We start from the raw sequence: 16,133 nt of genomic DNA, 5'->3' as shown, positions 1-16,133 counted from the left end.
TTGCTATGCAGCCACAATTTGCTTTCTTTGGATTTTTTTTTTTAGTGCATAATGCAATCTTAGCTTGATGCCAATCCCAGACACATTTTTCACTTACACCATATTTCTTGTAAGCAGCCATATTCCCACCTTTCTCTTCCGTGAACTTTACAAATTCCAGCTTAAAAGCCGTTGTGTAAGACTTGCATGGTTTGACAAAAGGCTGTGAGATAAGCTGTATGACTTGTATGGGGATACTTAAATGAATGATTATGACTGAAAAGATTGATCAACACACACCTAACTCATTAAAATGTGCCAGTACTATAGCAATGAAAACTATGCCCATGGCTAAATACGTTATTTACATCCAGAGAAAGGAGTGGGCATCATTTCTTATGGTTCTCAATCCACCTGATATTAAAAACAGGTAGCATAATTGATGCAGATTAATGATAAAGAACAATGGGGTACGGGCAATATGGTAGCCAAAGCTAATATCAGGGTTTAAACATTTGTGGCAACTGGCTTTGATTGTTGTTGGAAACCAAAGATCAATTTATCAACTATTGGTATAATCAAAGAGAGACACCGAAACAACAGCTGGTTAAGAATGAATATAGGTGATGTGTTGACATTACAATTTATGTTAAAATTAAACGTGAAACTAAAAATGGATCATTGATGATCTATGATTATTCCATCTATATATCTGATTTTAGTTTTGCTTAAACCGTAGTTATCTGAGAAACTCTGTCAAATACAATTACAAACATGATTTGGGGGATTCAGTAGAAAGTATAATCTATGGTGTTTTATAAGTAATCACAGAATGCTCAAGATAATATGGATTACATCCCTTTGTAGGATTAATTAGATCAATGAAAAAGCTATGGCAGTAATCGCTCACGTGTGTCCAACAGTTTACTGGAAACTCAAATAGAAATGGACCAGTTGCTAAAATGTGATCAGGAAGAATGAGGTATGGTTAAAAAGGATGAATAAAACAAAATTATTTTATATCTTTTTATAGGAACAAACAATATGTTTTTAATTAGTACAGTATACTATAGAGTACAGACCATAAGTGTGGTATGTGGCCCAGTGAATTATTGTACCAGTAATTGTTTTCTTTATTTCATGTTTGAGAAATAAGAAAATACTTGCAGAATGCAAACTACATAATGACAAAACTTATAAATATAAATGCAGTCATATTGATTTATAACAATTTATTGACATAGTAATTTAACAAGAATTTGTATTTCTATGTGGCCTGTTTTGATTATGCCAATTATAGAGCAATTTTAATAGCATACTGGGTACCGTAATCCATATATAAGTTGATGCAATTTCAGTGACATAATCCATATATAAGTCGATGCAATTTCAATGACATAATCCATATATAAGTTGAATTGGAGTATAAGACAAAGACCTGACTTTCAAGTCAAAAATATTGACTTACAGGCTGAAAAATATAGTAAATTTTTTCTGATTTCAATTCAAAATTCAACTAAAAGTTACAGTAACATAAATTATAAGTTACATTGACCTACTAATTACAAACTTAACCAATATGTGTTGAGATGATTGGTGGACAGGCAAGCTCAACACTATATGTACCTTAAACATTCAGAGTGCAACATAAAAATGGAATAGCGCTTTTCAATTTTTCCAGGATGCAATGTCAGATTTTGCTCTTTAAATGAAGGGAATGAGAAAAGAAATAAGCGTGTACAAGAGCAGGATATAGTACTACAAAATAAATCTGAAACATAGATTATAAAAACACCCTCATGATAAAATTCTGACTCAATTAAAAATTGGTTGGTCAGCACTAAAATTTAGTCAAATTTAAAAATTTTGAATGGAGTCCAAGTTTTAGTATGAGAATGTATTCATAATCTCTAAACCGGGAACCATATTCCCAAGGATTTTTGAGCAGAAAGATCTAACTCAGCCGAAAACCCCAAATTCTGATACAAAACTGGGAGTAAATATGTAAATGAAATTTGACAAAGTAGTAAAATAGTCAAGTCATATAATTTCTAAAACAATGCATGAGCCTATCTTCATTATAGGTAATGTTACATAAAGTCAACTTTATTAGATTTGAGAACACAGACCAGGCATTGAGAATATTTGGCCAAGCCTTGAAAACACCAGGCCAAGCTTTGATAATACAAGGTCAGGTCTTAACATGCAGCATTCCTCATATATGTAACCCTAATACCTATAAGTAAGGGTTGAAACAAACTTCTAACACAGGTAAATTGTCCATGACCTCAAATATGTAACCCTAGTACCTATAAGTAAGGGTTGAAACAAACTTCTAACACAGGTAAATTGTCCAAGACCTCAAATATGTAACCCTAGTACCTATAAGTAAGGGTTGAAACAAACTTCTAACACAGGTAAATTGTCCATGACCTCAAATACGTAACTCTAATACCTATAAGTAAGGGTTGAAACAAACTTCTAACACAGGTAAATTGTCCAAGACCTCATATATGTAACCCTAGTACCTATAAGTAAGGGTTGAAACAAACTTCTAACACAGGTAAATTGTCCAAGACCTCAAATATGTAACCCTAGTACCTATAAGTAAGGGTTGAAACAAACTTCTAACACAGGTAAATTGTCCATGACCTCAAATACGTAACTCTAATACCTATAAGTAAGGGTTGAAACAAACTTCTAACACAGGTAAATTGTCCATGACCTCAAATACGTAACTCTAATACCTATAAGTAAGGGTTGAAACAAACTTCTAACACAGGTAAATTGTCCAAGACCTCATATATGTAACCCTAATACCTATAAGTAAGGGTTGAAACAAACTTCTAACACAGGTAAATTGTCCAAGACCTCAAATATGTAACCCTAGTACCTATAAGTAAGGGTTGAAACAAACTTCTAACACAGGTAAATTGTCCATGACCTCAAATATGTAACCCTAGTACCTATAAGTAAGGGTTGAAACAAACTTCTAACACAGGTAAATTGTCCAAGACCTCATATATGTAACCCTAATACCTATAAGTAAGGGTTGAAACAAACTTCTAACACAGGTAAATTGTCCATGACCTCAAATATGTAACCCTAGTACCTATAAGTAAGGGTTGAAACAAACTTCTAACACAGGTAAATTGTCCATGACCTCAAATATGTAACCCTAGTACCTATAAGTAAGGGTTGAAACAAACTTCTAACACAGGTATATTGTCCAAGACCTCAAATATGTAACCCTAATACCTATAAGTAAGGGTTGAAACAAACTTCTAACACAGGTAAATTGTCCATGACCTCAAATATGTAACCCTAGTACCTATAAGTAAGGGTTGAAACAAACTTCTAACACAGGTAAATTGTCCAAGACCTCATATATGTAACCCTAATACCTATAAGTAAGGGTTGAAACAAACTTCTAACACAGGTAAATTGTCCAAGACCTCAAATATGTAACCCCAGTACCTATAAGTAAGGGCTGGAACAAACTTCCAACACAGGTAAATTGTCCATGACCTCAAATATGTAACCCTAATACCTATAAGTAAGGGTTGAAACAAACTTCTAACACAGGTAAATTGTCCAAGACCTCAAATATGTAACCCTAGTACCTATAAGTAAGGGTTGAAACAAACTTCTAACACAGGTAAATTGTCCAAGACCTCAAATAAATAATATTTGGAGAACTTCTTTTCACAAGTCATCTTACTGTTAATACATGTACTACAGTTACATCAATAAATCTGTCCCTATAATGATTTTTTTAATTGGATGGTCTTCATAATGACCAGCAGAAACATGATCATTATGGGCACAGTTTTTACCTGTCGATACTTACTATACATGTGATGAAAGAGATGGAGGATTTGTCTTGAACTCCTCAAGTATGGCTTGTATTGCCAGAAGCAGACTAGAATGAATTGAAAACTGAAAGGAAAAGTACACAAATTCTTTAAACTATCTTTACTGTGTTAAAAGTTTAATTTCCAAGAATGATTGTATATGATAAAAGTACTTGTTTACTTACTTATTGTTTATTATCTATACATGAACCTGAAACACCTATCTGGCGGGGGTTATTCAAAATGCAGTTTATGGCTCGTTTATAATTAAAATACCAAGGACACAAGAATCTATGTAACTTATGCTATACAGGTGTAAATAAACATATTTATGTATGTTCAAAAGCTTTAAAGACATTAGACAAAATACTATCTTTAGGGTGCAAAATAAAAAGGCAAGTTTGTCATTTTTGCTGAAGCAGGAATCTGGAAATCAACAAGTCATTCATTTAAAGTAAACAAAGGAAAATCATGTACATTGTTTAAATTAGCACATCCAATCACTTTCCCTTGCTGATCTACCCAAGGGTGAATGACTCGAGGTTCAACTGTTACTGTAGGTTTGTCTTGTGGAAACTGAGGTGGTAGAGATCTGAAATTGAGCAAAAGTAAATTTGATAAATTAATGAGCATAATACAAAATAATGCAGAAAACCATCAACAAAATGTTTTATAAATACTTTTATTCATAATTATTTTAATAAAAGAATGAAGTTTTCTCATTCACATCTTTCCATATTGTAAAATATTTATGAATTAAATAAACCTCTTTTTGAAAGAAAAAAAATTACCTGATGAAAGTTGACCTACATGTTTATCTGCAATGAGATGCTCGCTGTAATTTTTTTTTCTTTCCCTCCTTCAAAATGGCTGGAGTCAAAGGACTGAAAGAATGAGCCCCAATAACAAAATATTTCTTTCCTATGCAATAGTTCAGGGCATTAATATGTTTGTATTACATCACCAAAATAAATGTCAACAGATTACTATTGCACAATCAAGGTGAAATGTTTACACAGTAGTAGTATTATATAATTAATGCTAAGACAGATTAAGGCTATACAAATTTCTTTCCCAGCCACTGACAAGTGACTTTGGAAAAGTGACCAATTATTTCACTGTCCCATTTTCTAGTTCCTATTTTCTTGTCTGGTGTCTAAGTATATAATGCTAAGAGCCGCATATCTATTATGTGGGTATGACTGTTTTGTAATCGTTAATGTTGGTTATATCTACAAGATCATGTACAGCAATGTCATGAAGCTATGCCTTTTGTAGTCGATGTGCTGTCATATGTACATACAATTTCTGTTTTCTGAATGATTAACTTGCTCATTTCACTGTTTTAGTTGCATGTTTTTTCAGAATTATAATTTTTATTGCTCAAATGATCACAAACTAAAAGATTCTTAACTTAAGTGCCACTCCTATGCAAAAGAGCCAAATAGACCTGTCTTTTATACATGCAGTTTCTTGTTTGAATGATTAAACTTATCAGTTAAGAGCTGAGTTGCCTGTTTATCAGAATAATCACTCATTTTTATTCTTCAAAGTATCAAAACCAAAATAAAGTTTCTTATCTTTAGTGCCAATCCTCTGCAAAAGTTGCAGTGACGACCTGGTCGTTCAAATATTCTGGGTCACTGGCAGGAAGCAGATTTTAAATAAATATTGCAAAACGTGGCTCACAGGAAGAAAACTTAGAGTTCAGCAAGGTGTAAACTACCACAATATATCACTTTTTGTTTAATATATGATTAGAAAATCTACCCGATTGGTATGCCAAAAGGAACATGGCTGCTGCCATCATGCCCATGTCACAGAAAATGGTTCCATTTTGCTTCTAAGAATGAGAATATGTATTAGGTTTAGAAAAGTATGTGTTGAACTGAAAGTCAATCTTGTCAATGAAATACCAATGAATTTTCCTTGTTGGCATACTGATCTATTATAAATATTTTTCCGTCGACTATTACATACTCCAGTTTTACCAGATGCATTAATAAGTGATATATAAACCTGGCTGAACGTAAATTTTCTTCCTGTCAGTTACTTTTTTGCTGAATTTATTTTCCAGATGCTTCCTGACAGGTCCCATCTGCCCAGTATGCTTTGATTTGTGAGTCACTTTGAATATCACAAATTTTCAAAAGGACACCTGATTTTGCCTCAGTACAAAGAAGAGAAAACAAATTTTAGCTGTAAATAAGTATGAATTTTATTATATGAAATCAAGCTGGTTTGAATTAATAATGCATAAGCTGTCTAAATTAATTCTGGTGAGCCTAAGGCATATTTCAGCATATCCTATATATGTACTACTGGCACATACTAGCGCGGGAAGGGGGGGACTTGATGGGGGGGGTGCAGGCTTGACAATTTTCGTATATAGGCAACAGCAATTTTACATTTTACAGCACATACAAAGGGGGGGGGGGGGACAAATGCCCATTCCCCCCCAAATGACATCTCTGCATAGTAAGAGTCATTTCCTGACCGCCCACTAAATATTTCATGCTTACAGTACTTTTTTTAAACAAGATTTATGTCTGACTTTCCACCTATAACAATCTTATCTTCACGTCCTCCTTACTGGCTGGGTCAAAAGTACCTGAAGTGTGTCCTGCTTCAAGCGTGTTCTCTTTACACTTTGATACTGCTCATGAGACTAATCCCTCATTCACATTTTTCAACAGAGTTGTTCAAGATTTTCAACAATTCCAAATTTTGGCATGTTCACATATGGAATAGTTAATAAGTGTAGCATATGCCTCTGCTCTTTGGATGATTTCAGGTTTTTTTTAATGTCTTCAGCAGCTGTGCCTTCAGGTACTGTCTGTGTATTGTATATTATCTGATGGAAGGAGTATCTTGAGTTCTTTGTGTTATTACAGCTCAAATGTAGTCTCCCTTTACACATAATCGATTATGGAGTTTCACAATCGATTATCTTATTGGTTCGCTCAACCAACTGATGATCGATTATAATCAATAATCGGAACAACACTAGTCAATGTACTGAGTATTGTATATTATCTGATGGAAGGAGCATCTGGAGGTCTTTGTGTTATTTCATTTTCTAAATGCTTCATAATTCTTCATATTTTGCTTCATTGAATAAGAAAACAGGAATGAAATCATAGTCAAGTTTTCCGTTAAAATTTCAATCAGTAAAAATAACAGCATGGTAGTTAGTTTATGTCTCAGTACAGTGGATGTGTCATAATTACATGATAGAATTAATGCCCAATCTGTGTCATAATTACATGATAGAATTAACGCCCACTCTGTGTCATAATTACATGATAGAATTAACGCCCACTCTGTGTCATAATTACATGATAGAATTAACGCCCACTCTGTGTCATAATTACATGATAGAATTAACGCCCACTCTGTGTCATAATTACATGATAGAATTAACGCCCATTCTGTGTTATCAACAAAATCTGTGGCTATCATCTCTTTGAATTAAACTGATTAATATGCAATGTATCTATCTGTTTTGTTCAACACTTGTCTTGGACACTATATTTTGCTAATCCCATATGTCAAACAATTGCATAGGTATCACTCAATATAATTAACCACTAATGCAATACTTGTAAGCATGATCAAGGCATCTCTCATTGTATGAAAAACAAGTGACCACTAATTGTAAGTTTTGTATGGAGCCTAATCACACCAAATGGACCTCCCACCACTAATTTTAAGTAACCAATGAAATATGGAAAACAGAAACAGAATAGTTTTTAACACAATTAACCAAACAATTTCTGTAGGGGGTTAAAATGTTAATAATCTACCAGTGTTAAACAAGAACTTTAAAATGAAAATGCATTTTATGGATGCATTCATGATTTTTATCAAGATATAAACATGGCATATTTTTGGGCAACTAGTCTGATTGGCAACACACTCTGAATACAAGATAAGCTCAATCTACATTTAGAGGTGCCCTGTGCATCAGGATATTTTTTTTTTCTGCACTGTACACTTTTGGAATTTCATGCATTTATAATGAATTTTTTAATATACGTAAATGTATTTTTTTAATTGCATATCTGGCATCCTGGAGAACCTTTAATTCTAGTAAATGACCAATATCAAGTGAGTCCAGTAATGTCTTATTAATACCTGGGATTCTACACCATAAAAAAATGTATCCCTGAAATTGAAAGAAGGTATTTACAAATAAACATCAAGTGAAGAAGTCTATTACAATAATTTTAGGAATTCTCAATTTACACGTGTATATACTGAAGCGATATATGTTCTGGCTACTTTGATACTCAGCAAATAGGGCCTGACATTAAAATTTGTTTAAAAACCACATGATACCCAAAATAAAATTTTTATTAAACTTGCCATAATTTCACTTATTCTGCTAAAACCAAACAACAGTTCAGTGTCTAATTCAACACGAGCTATTCATCAACAAAACCTCTAAATAATAACTGTATTTCACCAACAAGACCCCACGAATGAAGTACCCTATGCATCTTCATATTTCTCTGAATATTCAACGCACCATCATTTCTGGTACTTTCATAGTCTCTTGTTCTCTTGATGATCTAAGTGATCTTGCTTGATCTTGTCTTAATCTAATTTCTGCCACTGGCTGCAGCTGCACACCTTGCAAATATCTGGACAATGCAATGCAACTTTATCACCAATGGTATAAATATTGAAACATAGTTTTTAATTCTGGATTTACTGGTTGAGCTGGTGAATGTAAACTTTCTGACTGGATAATACCAGCCTGAGACACTATACCGTTTGTTATCATTATTAATGAAATCAGTGCTTTGGGGCAGTACACCTGGCAAGTTCCATATTTGTGAAGACTGTTTAAACACCTGTCCATTTGTGCGGCAAGCGTTTATTATAACTCACCAGTGCAAAATGTTTATAGGTGCTCAATTAACACAATAAAAATGATCAATTAGCCACTAAAGGAAATGCTGTCGCACGGCCACATTTAAACTACAATGAACATAGTGATTTTCACTGTTCAAACAGATTAGTGATGGATGGATTTTAGTGATCTGTTGACAAAATCACTAAGTACAGGATAGTAGATTTGTATTATTTTGATCCCTGTGCACACATCCACTTGATGTGTGTTATGTGATTTTGATTTTTAACGTAGCTTAAACAATTTTTCAGTCATATCACTATTATGTCTGCAATATGGCAGTTTATAGTGATACCTAGCACTGGGGCATCATGCCACAGACGTGTAGCATGATGTCCCACCCAGTCACATTATCCTGATACCAGGCCAATCAGTCCTAACACTAACCTCTTAATGCTGAATGCTGACAAAATCACTAAGTACAGGATAGTAGATTTGTATTATTTTGATCCCTGTGCACACATCCACTCAATGTGTGTTATGTGATTTTGATTTTTAACGTAGCTTTAACAATTTTTCAGCCATATCACTATTATGTCTGCAATATGTCAGTTTATAGTGATATCTAGCACTGGGGCATCATGCCACAGACGTGTAGCATGATATCCCACCCAGTTACAATATCCTGACACCAGGCTAATCAGTCCTAACACTAACCTCTTAATGCTGAACGCCAAGCGAGGCAGCTGCTAGTACCATTTTTGCAAGTCTCTGGTATGACTCGGCTGGGGATCGAACCCAAGACTTCCCGCATCCATGGTGGATGCTCTAACCACTAGGCCACCGGAGTGGTACATCCACTCAAAAACATCTAGGATTCATGACTCACAGAAATGTATCATGTTCTGCAGGGAACTACTTATTTTGGACAAATGCTTTACATAGGTATACTCAAGAAATTTTTCAAATATTTTTTTCCCATATATAGTTCATGGGATATATTGCAGCATCAATATTACACATTTATAATTATTTCCCACAAACCTAACATATTAAAGCAACCTGAACACAAATTCATACCTACCGGTTAAAAAAAAGAAAGATTCACATTGTCTAAAACCTGGCTTGGAATGAATTTCTTGTCAGCAATGGAATAATTTCTCTTAACTCCAACATAACAAAACCCAATACATCTGGCAGCTGAAAAGTTGTAAAATGGTACTGTTGTCTGTTGATTTTGGCCTGAAACTTGACCAAATTATATTAGCTGCTCATTGCCAATCAAACGTGCCATAAGCAACCATGTTGGCAATGTGTGTTACATTCTATTTTGTATGATAAGAATTACCCACAATTCAATTTCAGGCATGGCAAAATACTAAAATTGTGAAAATGTTCTTAAGAAAGGTTTCACCTACTGTCTATTAAAAGCTTAAGTGTTCAGCACTTGTTAAGTGGATCACATGTAATTTGGGCTTTTTATTGTTCCTTTAATCAATTCAAAATATAGTATGACCCCGCTATAGCACGCTCTGTTATAACACAAATTCGGATATAACACAATTTTGGCGTGGATCCCAAAATGTAATACACATGCATTTTTCTCATACACAACAATTTTTGTTTTCTTTCCTAAAAGTATGTAAAGTAAGATGAAAAATGTTTTTTATTATTTTGCAGAAGAGACTATGAATTCAACAAAAAGATGATCACGGCGTGGCTCATGCAATTTCATATACATGTATTTTTCTCCATTAAGGAAAAAGTTTATTTTTAAAAGTACAAAAAATAACATGTAAAAAGTTTATTCAGTGATCATACTGGCTTCATCAATATTGCAAATCGTCATTTATTTTCCTCACTGATGACAAAATATACCATCTGGCTAGCTTTATTGATACACAGATGGTCTTTTAAACTTGTACGTACAACCTTGGGTTTAGAGTAATGAAATTCAGAGGCATCATGAATAGAAAAAGGCAAACTTGATATGAAATGCACTGGAATTTATTTATTGTTCGAAAAACAAATTCTATGTTCATATGTCATAATCTGCTTATTCTGACATCTGGCCTGAGTACTGTATGCTGTGAGACCTCCACACTTTTTCAATTTCTTTTTATTTTTGTTTGATTTTTAAAAATATTTTTTGACAGTTCTGGTAGCGGAGAACAGCCAGACAAAGAACTTTATGAAAATTTGATGTTTCAGACGAAATAGTGTCGGCCTTTTGGCTGCTAACAAGTAATTAATATATTTATTCAGACTGCAGAGCCTCATCTAGGCTTTGCATTTGTTGCCAAATGCAAAAGAATTTAGAAAATGGCGCTATTTTTTTTACAGACTGGTTAAAGTTGTTGGCGACAAATTTCTATCAAGTAAATTTTTCATTTTTCATTGACAAAAAAGACTTGGGCCACTTAATACCCATTTTCACTATCTGCGGCTGTCAGTGGATCAAAAAGTAGATGATGAATAAGATATTATTTGAACATTACTGCAGCTAACTGCAAGCTGTCAGTCGGTTTTGAGAAGCAATTAAACGTGATTAGTAGGAAATAAGGAATGGCCAGGGGATATACTCTATTGTTGAACAGGTCGGCAAAAAGATTCAGTGTCATTTGCATATGTTGTTAATTTATGTTTATCGCAAACTGTGAGTGTGAGATACACCTGGGACTGTTTAGTGTTTTAGGGATTATTTTACTTAGATAACACGTTTTTGTGGTCTGAACTTAACTGAGTAACACCAGATGCCGCTATATGGATGCCAGTCGTCAACTCTAAAAGGGTCTGAGTTGCTTATATCAATGAAAAATTTAAATTTATTTTATAAAATAAATCTGTATCAAGCACAAAGAATATGGCTTATCTAGCCCTGAAAAAAACCCAAAGATTTATATCCAGCTTCACCTGAGGCAGCTACCAGGTTACTTGTTGCCCCTATTTCTACTGCAGACAGTTAGAGGGTGTTCAGTCGCCAGAATGTGATCAAAACAAACTTACAAAATTCTATAGGTATATCTACTCTGAAAAATTTAATGAGAATTTCTATTTATGGGCCCAATGCTGGGAATTTTTATTTCAGGAAGGCATTTTTAAAAAATGAGGCAGATATTGATGAAGTGTCAGTGACATTGTTCATAAAGACTAAGCAGTATTTTGTATTATCAGTTATAAGGGAACATTCTTATTCATTCTTGCTTTTCATATGCTATACACTGAACTTCACATGTATATAATAGTATTGTATAGTTATTAATAATTATTCTTGTGCTTTCAAATGTAATAAAAACATGTAAAAACTGTTTTATTGTCATTTTTATATAGATTAAAATTAGTGCCAATATAATATTACCTATATATTTTAGTCCCTGCATCATGGCATAAAATGGCTCCTTTGGCTCAAAAATGTCTGAAGCATGTGCAGAAGGCAGCATCACTCTGTTACCAGAAATGTTTTTAAAAAGACAGAGATCTACTTCTTGGTCTATCCAACAGTCATACTACCGGGACTAGTTACAACTGACCAACTTTTGAAGGCAGGAACATTAACTGCTACAATTGACCAAACAATGGCTAATTCCTTTTTGTTTTTAAAATGTACACACAAAATAAAGTTTTGCAGAAACAGCAAAGAAAATTGATTGCCTTTGAAGCACTGATCATTCTGCATAAATGCTACACAAAAGAAAAAAATAAATAAATGTTCTACGATTATTTGATGTTGCCGCTGCAATAAGAAACAGACTTCTGTTCGTCCTCTAAAGCTTCCTTTAGCAGTAATTTCAATCACAAGAACCTTTAATAAAAAAAAAAGGAAGCCAACTAAAAGAAGAAAAAAATACACAACCTTTCATCAAAGGATGTCAGCACCAAACTTAAATAAAATCAATGGAATCTGATGGAAAGTTGCATTTTCCAATGTGACTGGAACACATTTATTGTGCTGTAAAAGTTTCATTTTTGCTGAAAAAGAATATGTGGCATAAAACACAAATTTAAATTTCCAATCTTTTGAAACTTCAGACATCTGGCCATCAAGTTAAATGAAGATGGGGTATCTTGCAAAGACGTCTGTTAAACTTTCTAATTTGTCCACGTTTTCATTTTCATATGAAGAGTCTTGTCCCCTAGGTAGCCTCGGCAAGATGATAGGGCAATTTAAGTACATGTACAAGCACTATGTAAAGAACTATAGCCAAGTGCTGTTTGTAACAGCTGTTGTGAATTGTTAAGTAATAATTGGATAAAGATCAAAAGGAGGCCTATCAATGTTTTTATGTGTGTTTTTGTGTGTTTTCTAACGGGATGAGAGTCATACATGAATTTTATAATGTGAACTGAGTTCAGTGATTTCTTAAATACATGTACAGTGCATAACAGAATATGGAATGTACTGCACAAATGTCAGTTATCAATATACGAGTGCTTTCCTGACTAGTTTATCTTCAATTAATCAAAAACGTATTTTGCACCCGCTTTTAATAACCACCCATCCCTTGGCTATATTTTAGGTAAATGCCTTATTTTCTTCAAATGATGGACTTTGTTGGTATTAACACAGTTCAGTCTATAATACATTCGGGTTATATAGACCCAAACTACTGTGTTATAGCGGGGTCACACTGTACATGGTAAAATTATAAAAAGGCTAGATACACAATATTTTTGGTTTTAGTTTGCATAAATAGCCATAATTTCATGCGAAAAGTGATTATGTGGCTATTAACATTTGTGCAAAAAATACGTATCTAAGGAACCAGGTCCAATACTTTGTCAGAAAAGTTGTTTTCAGTTATATCCCCATTGTTTGAGCATAGCTTTTGTAGGCACACCAATATGAACTTAAGGAAACTCAGACTTTAGAATATCAGAAAAGGGAGGATGAAGGGCCAAGATTTTACCTTTCCCAAAAGGTTATCAACAGATTTCACAATTCTGCTAAGTCTTAATAGGTATGCATGGTGAACAGTATATTTGGTAAAGGAAAACGCTAGGAAGACAAAAAAAGGACCACTGATCCATTGGCAGCTAATAGCAAGCTTTCTCATATACCCATGTTGGTCAACCCAAGACTCAACCCTACATGAATAAAGATGAAATGTGAGAGATATGTAAAGGTGAGCACCTAAGACCACTCTGCCACCTGAAGCGCCACAACATTGTTGATTCTGTGAAATAAAACAAAAAATACTCACACTATTAATGTCAAGTTACTTCCTGCGATCTGGAACACCACTCTGTACTCAACATCACGTATAGTTTCTGTTACTCTGCAAGTATTAACATAGAAAAGCTATAAAAAACCAAATAATAAAAAATCTGCAACTGCCTCAACACTGGCATAAAAGTGGCAGCAGATGCCACCACTAGAGGGTACTGGCAATAAAGAATAACATTTTCTTAACATGGAATCTCATTACACCTGGAACAATCTCAGCTTTCATATGTAAAGCTATCATTACTATATCTGAATGTACTTCATCATTGAAAGGTCAACTGTCCATATTTGGTATAAATGACATCTGGGATTTTCCACAACATATTCGTTAGAAATAAATGACAACAGAATTTTTCAATACACAGAAAAACTCATAAAATGAACATACATAAACGCTCACCTACACCTGCTTTTTAAATATTTTTGACATTTTTTACATGAGAATAATGATAAAATGTATGTGAATGTTTACATAAAACCCCCAAATTATGTCCTTTTTAAAGGCCACCCATGACAGCAAGAACCATCACTCTTCCTGGCAAGTAAACAGTGACAAAAGTACAACATAAACTGGATTTTAAAAAACACATGAAAACTTCATTTTATAAAAAAGAGACACTTTTACCAGTGACTCACATTAACCCCTAGCGACGAGTTAACATGACAGGAGGTAGTAGCCTACTGCAGAGCTCTGTAGCGTCAAGGTCATGAATGATACACTAAAGTGGGTGGTATTATAGAAAGGTAGACAGATGTAGTTCTACAATGATACGAAATAATCTGGAATATCTAGTTGCACAACAAAATACAGATTAAAAAACCTCATTGTTTGGACCCGACTTTTTTCTACCCAAAATTCGCCTGTGGTCGGAATCCGATTTTGTGTATGGATTTTATTCTTTTTGGTCTCAGATCTAAGGCAAACTGGTATGAACTGCAAACAGACAGATGAACCTTTGCAAAAAGTAGGATAAGATGGCATTTGGAATAAAGAGTGGTCTCTATACAAAAATAAAGTACTCCAACTTTTACCCTTCTGCTCATGCGTGAGCCAAATAGCCAATGAAAAACGATGTTTCTAACACAACAAGGCAGTATGTTATTGAAAGATCACCTGGGATTTGGTGTTTTCGCATCTATTCAGAAATAGCTTTCAAAATGTGTTTCCTACTCGATTTTCAGGCAAAAATGACAAAAACATCCAGATTTTAATGTGTTAAGAAACACGTCATTATACATTGTTACAAAACTTTAGTCCAACCTGGAACATTTAAAAAAGTCAACTTCACAAAACATTTATATATAACCATATTTAGAAAATATGCAAATTTCAGTTTGAAATAACATGACATCAAGAATTTGCTAAAAGTGACTAAAAACCAATGTTTAAAAAAAGTACGCATAAAATATTCCATTTTCATATATTCTATAATTCAGAAAAAAAAATCATCCTTTGTTCCACAAAAGTCATAAGATCACAAATAAAATTTTAAAAATTCTGAATAAGCATGCTCTAAAATATCTGGCTGATTTAATACGTTTTAAACACAATAAATACAATTTTATATATTAAAATACTTTAGATGCCCCATGAATTGATTAAAACCTCAACATTTGGTCCCACCCAGTCACATTATCATTACACCAGGCTGACCAGTCCTAACACTAACCTCTTAACGCTGAGTGCCAAGCGAGGAAAGTGCTAGTACCACTTTTTAAAAGTCTTTGGTATGACTCAGCTGGGGTTCAAACCTGTGACCTGTATTCGAGGTGGTCGCTCTAACCACTTAGGCCACCTGAGTGGTCTTTTTCATATGCAGCTGCCATTTTAAGTAATTTGCTACCAAATCACTTTAGAAAGAAATCAAGGTTAAATTTTTTTAGGTCTTTAATTCTATTATGGAATGGTAAAGATTGTAAATGTAATATAATATCTGCAAATAATACCCACCCCTGCCAAGATGATGACTGCTCTGGTGGCCTAGTGGTTAGAGCATCTGTCTCAGAAGCAGGAGGTCATGGGTTTTGAACCCCGACTGAGTCATACCAAAGATTTACAAAAATGTTACTAACAGCTGCCTCGTTAAGCGCTCAGCATTAAGAGGTTAGTGTTAGGACTGGTCAGCCGGGTGTCAGGATAATGTGACTGAGTGGGACATCATGCTACATGTCTGCAGCATGATGCCCCAGTGCTAGACATCACTATAAACTGTAACAC

General features: G+C 34.0%; 1 protein-coding gene across 1 annotated transcript in view; it reads right to left on the bottom strand.

Moving 5' to 3' along the window:
• LOC149797022 (vacuolar protein sorting-associated protein 37A-like) overlaps nt 1-16,133 on the bottom strand; it is a 44,542-nt gene that overhangs the window by 23,037 nt on the left and 5,372 nt on the right. The window contains exons 2-4 of the mRNA XM_089961679.1: nt 13,893-13,967; nt 4,311-4,425; nt 3,830-3,918 (exon numbers count right to left, since the gene is read on the bottom strand). Coding sequence (XP_089817805.1) covers nt 3,830-3,918; nt 4,311-4,425; nt 13,893-13,967 — 279 coding nt within the window. The remainder of the gene's footprint in view (nt 1-3,829; nt 3,919-4,310; nt 4,426-13,892; nt 13,968-16,133) is intronic.

This window comes from Sinohyriopsis cumingii, chromosome 6 (genome assembly GCF_028554795.1).
Source record: "Sinohyriopsis cumingii isolate HCF-2022 chromosome 6, ASM2855479v2, whole genome shotgun sequence".
Lineage (NCBI taxonomy): Eukaryota > Metazoa > Mollusca > Bivalvia > Unionida > Unionidae > Sinohyriopsis > Sinohyriopsis cumingii.
The sequence above is the reverse complement of the archived record's forward strand: the minus strand, read 5'-3'. Positions and strand labels throughout refer to the sequence as shown.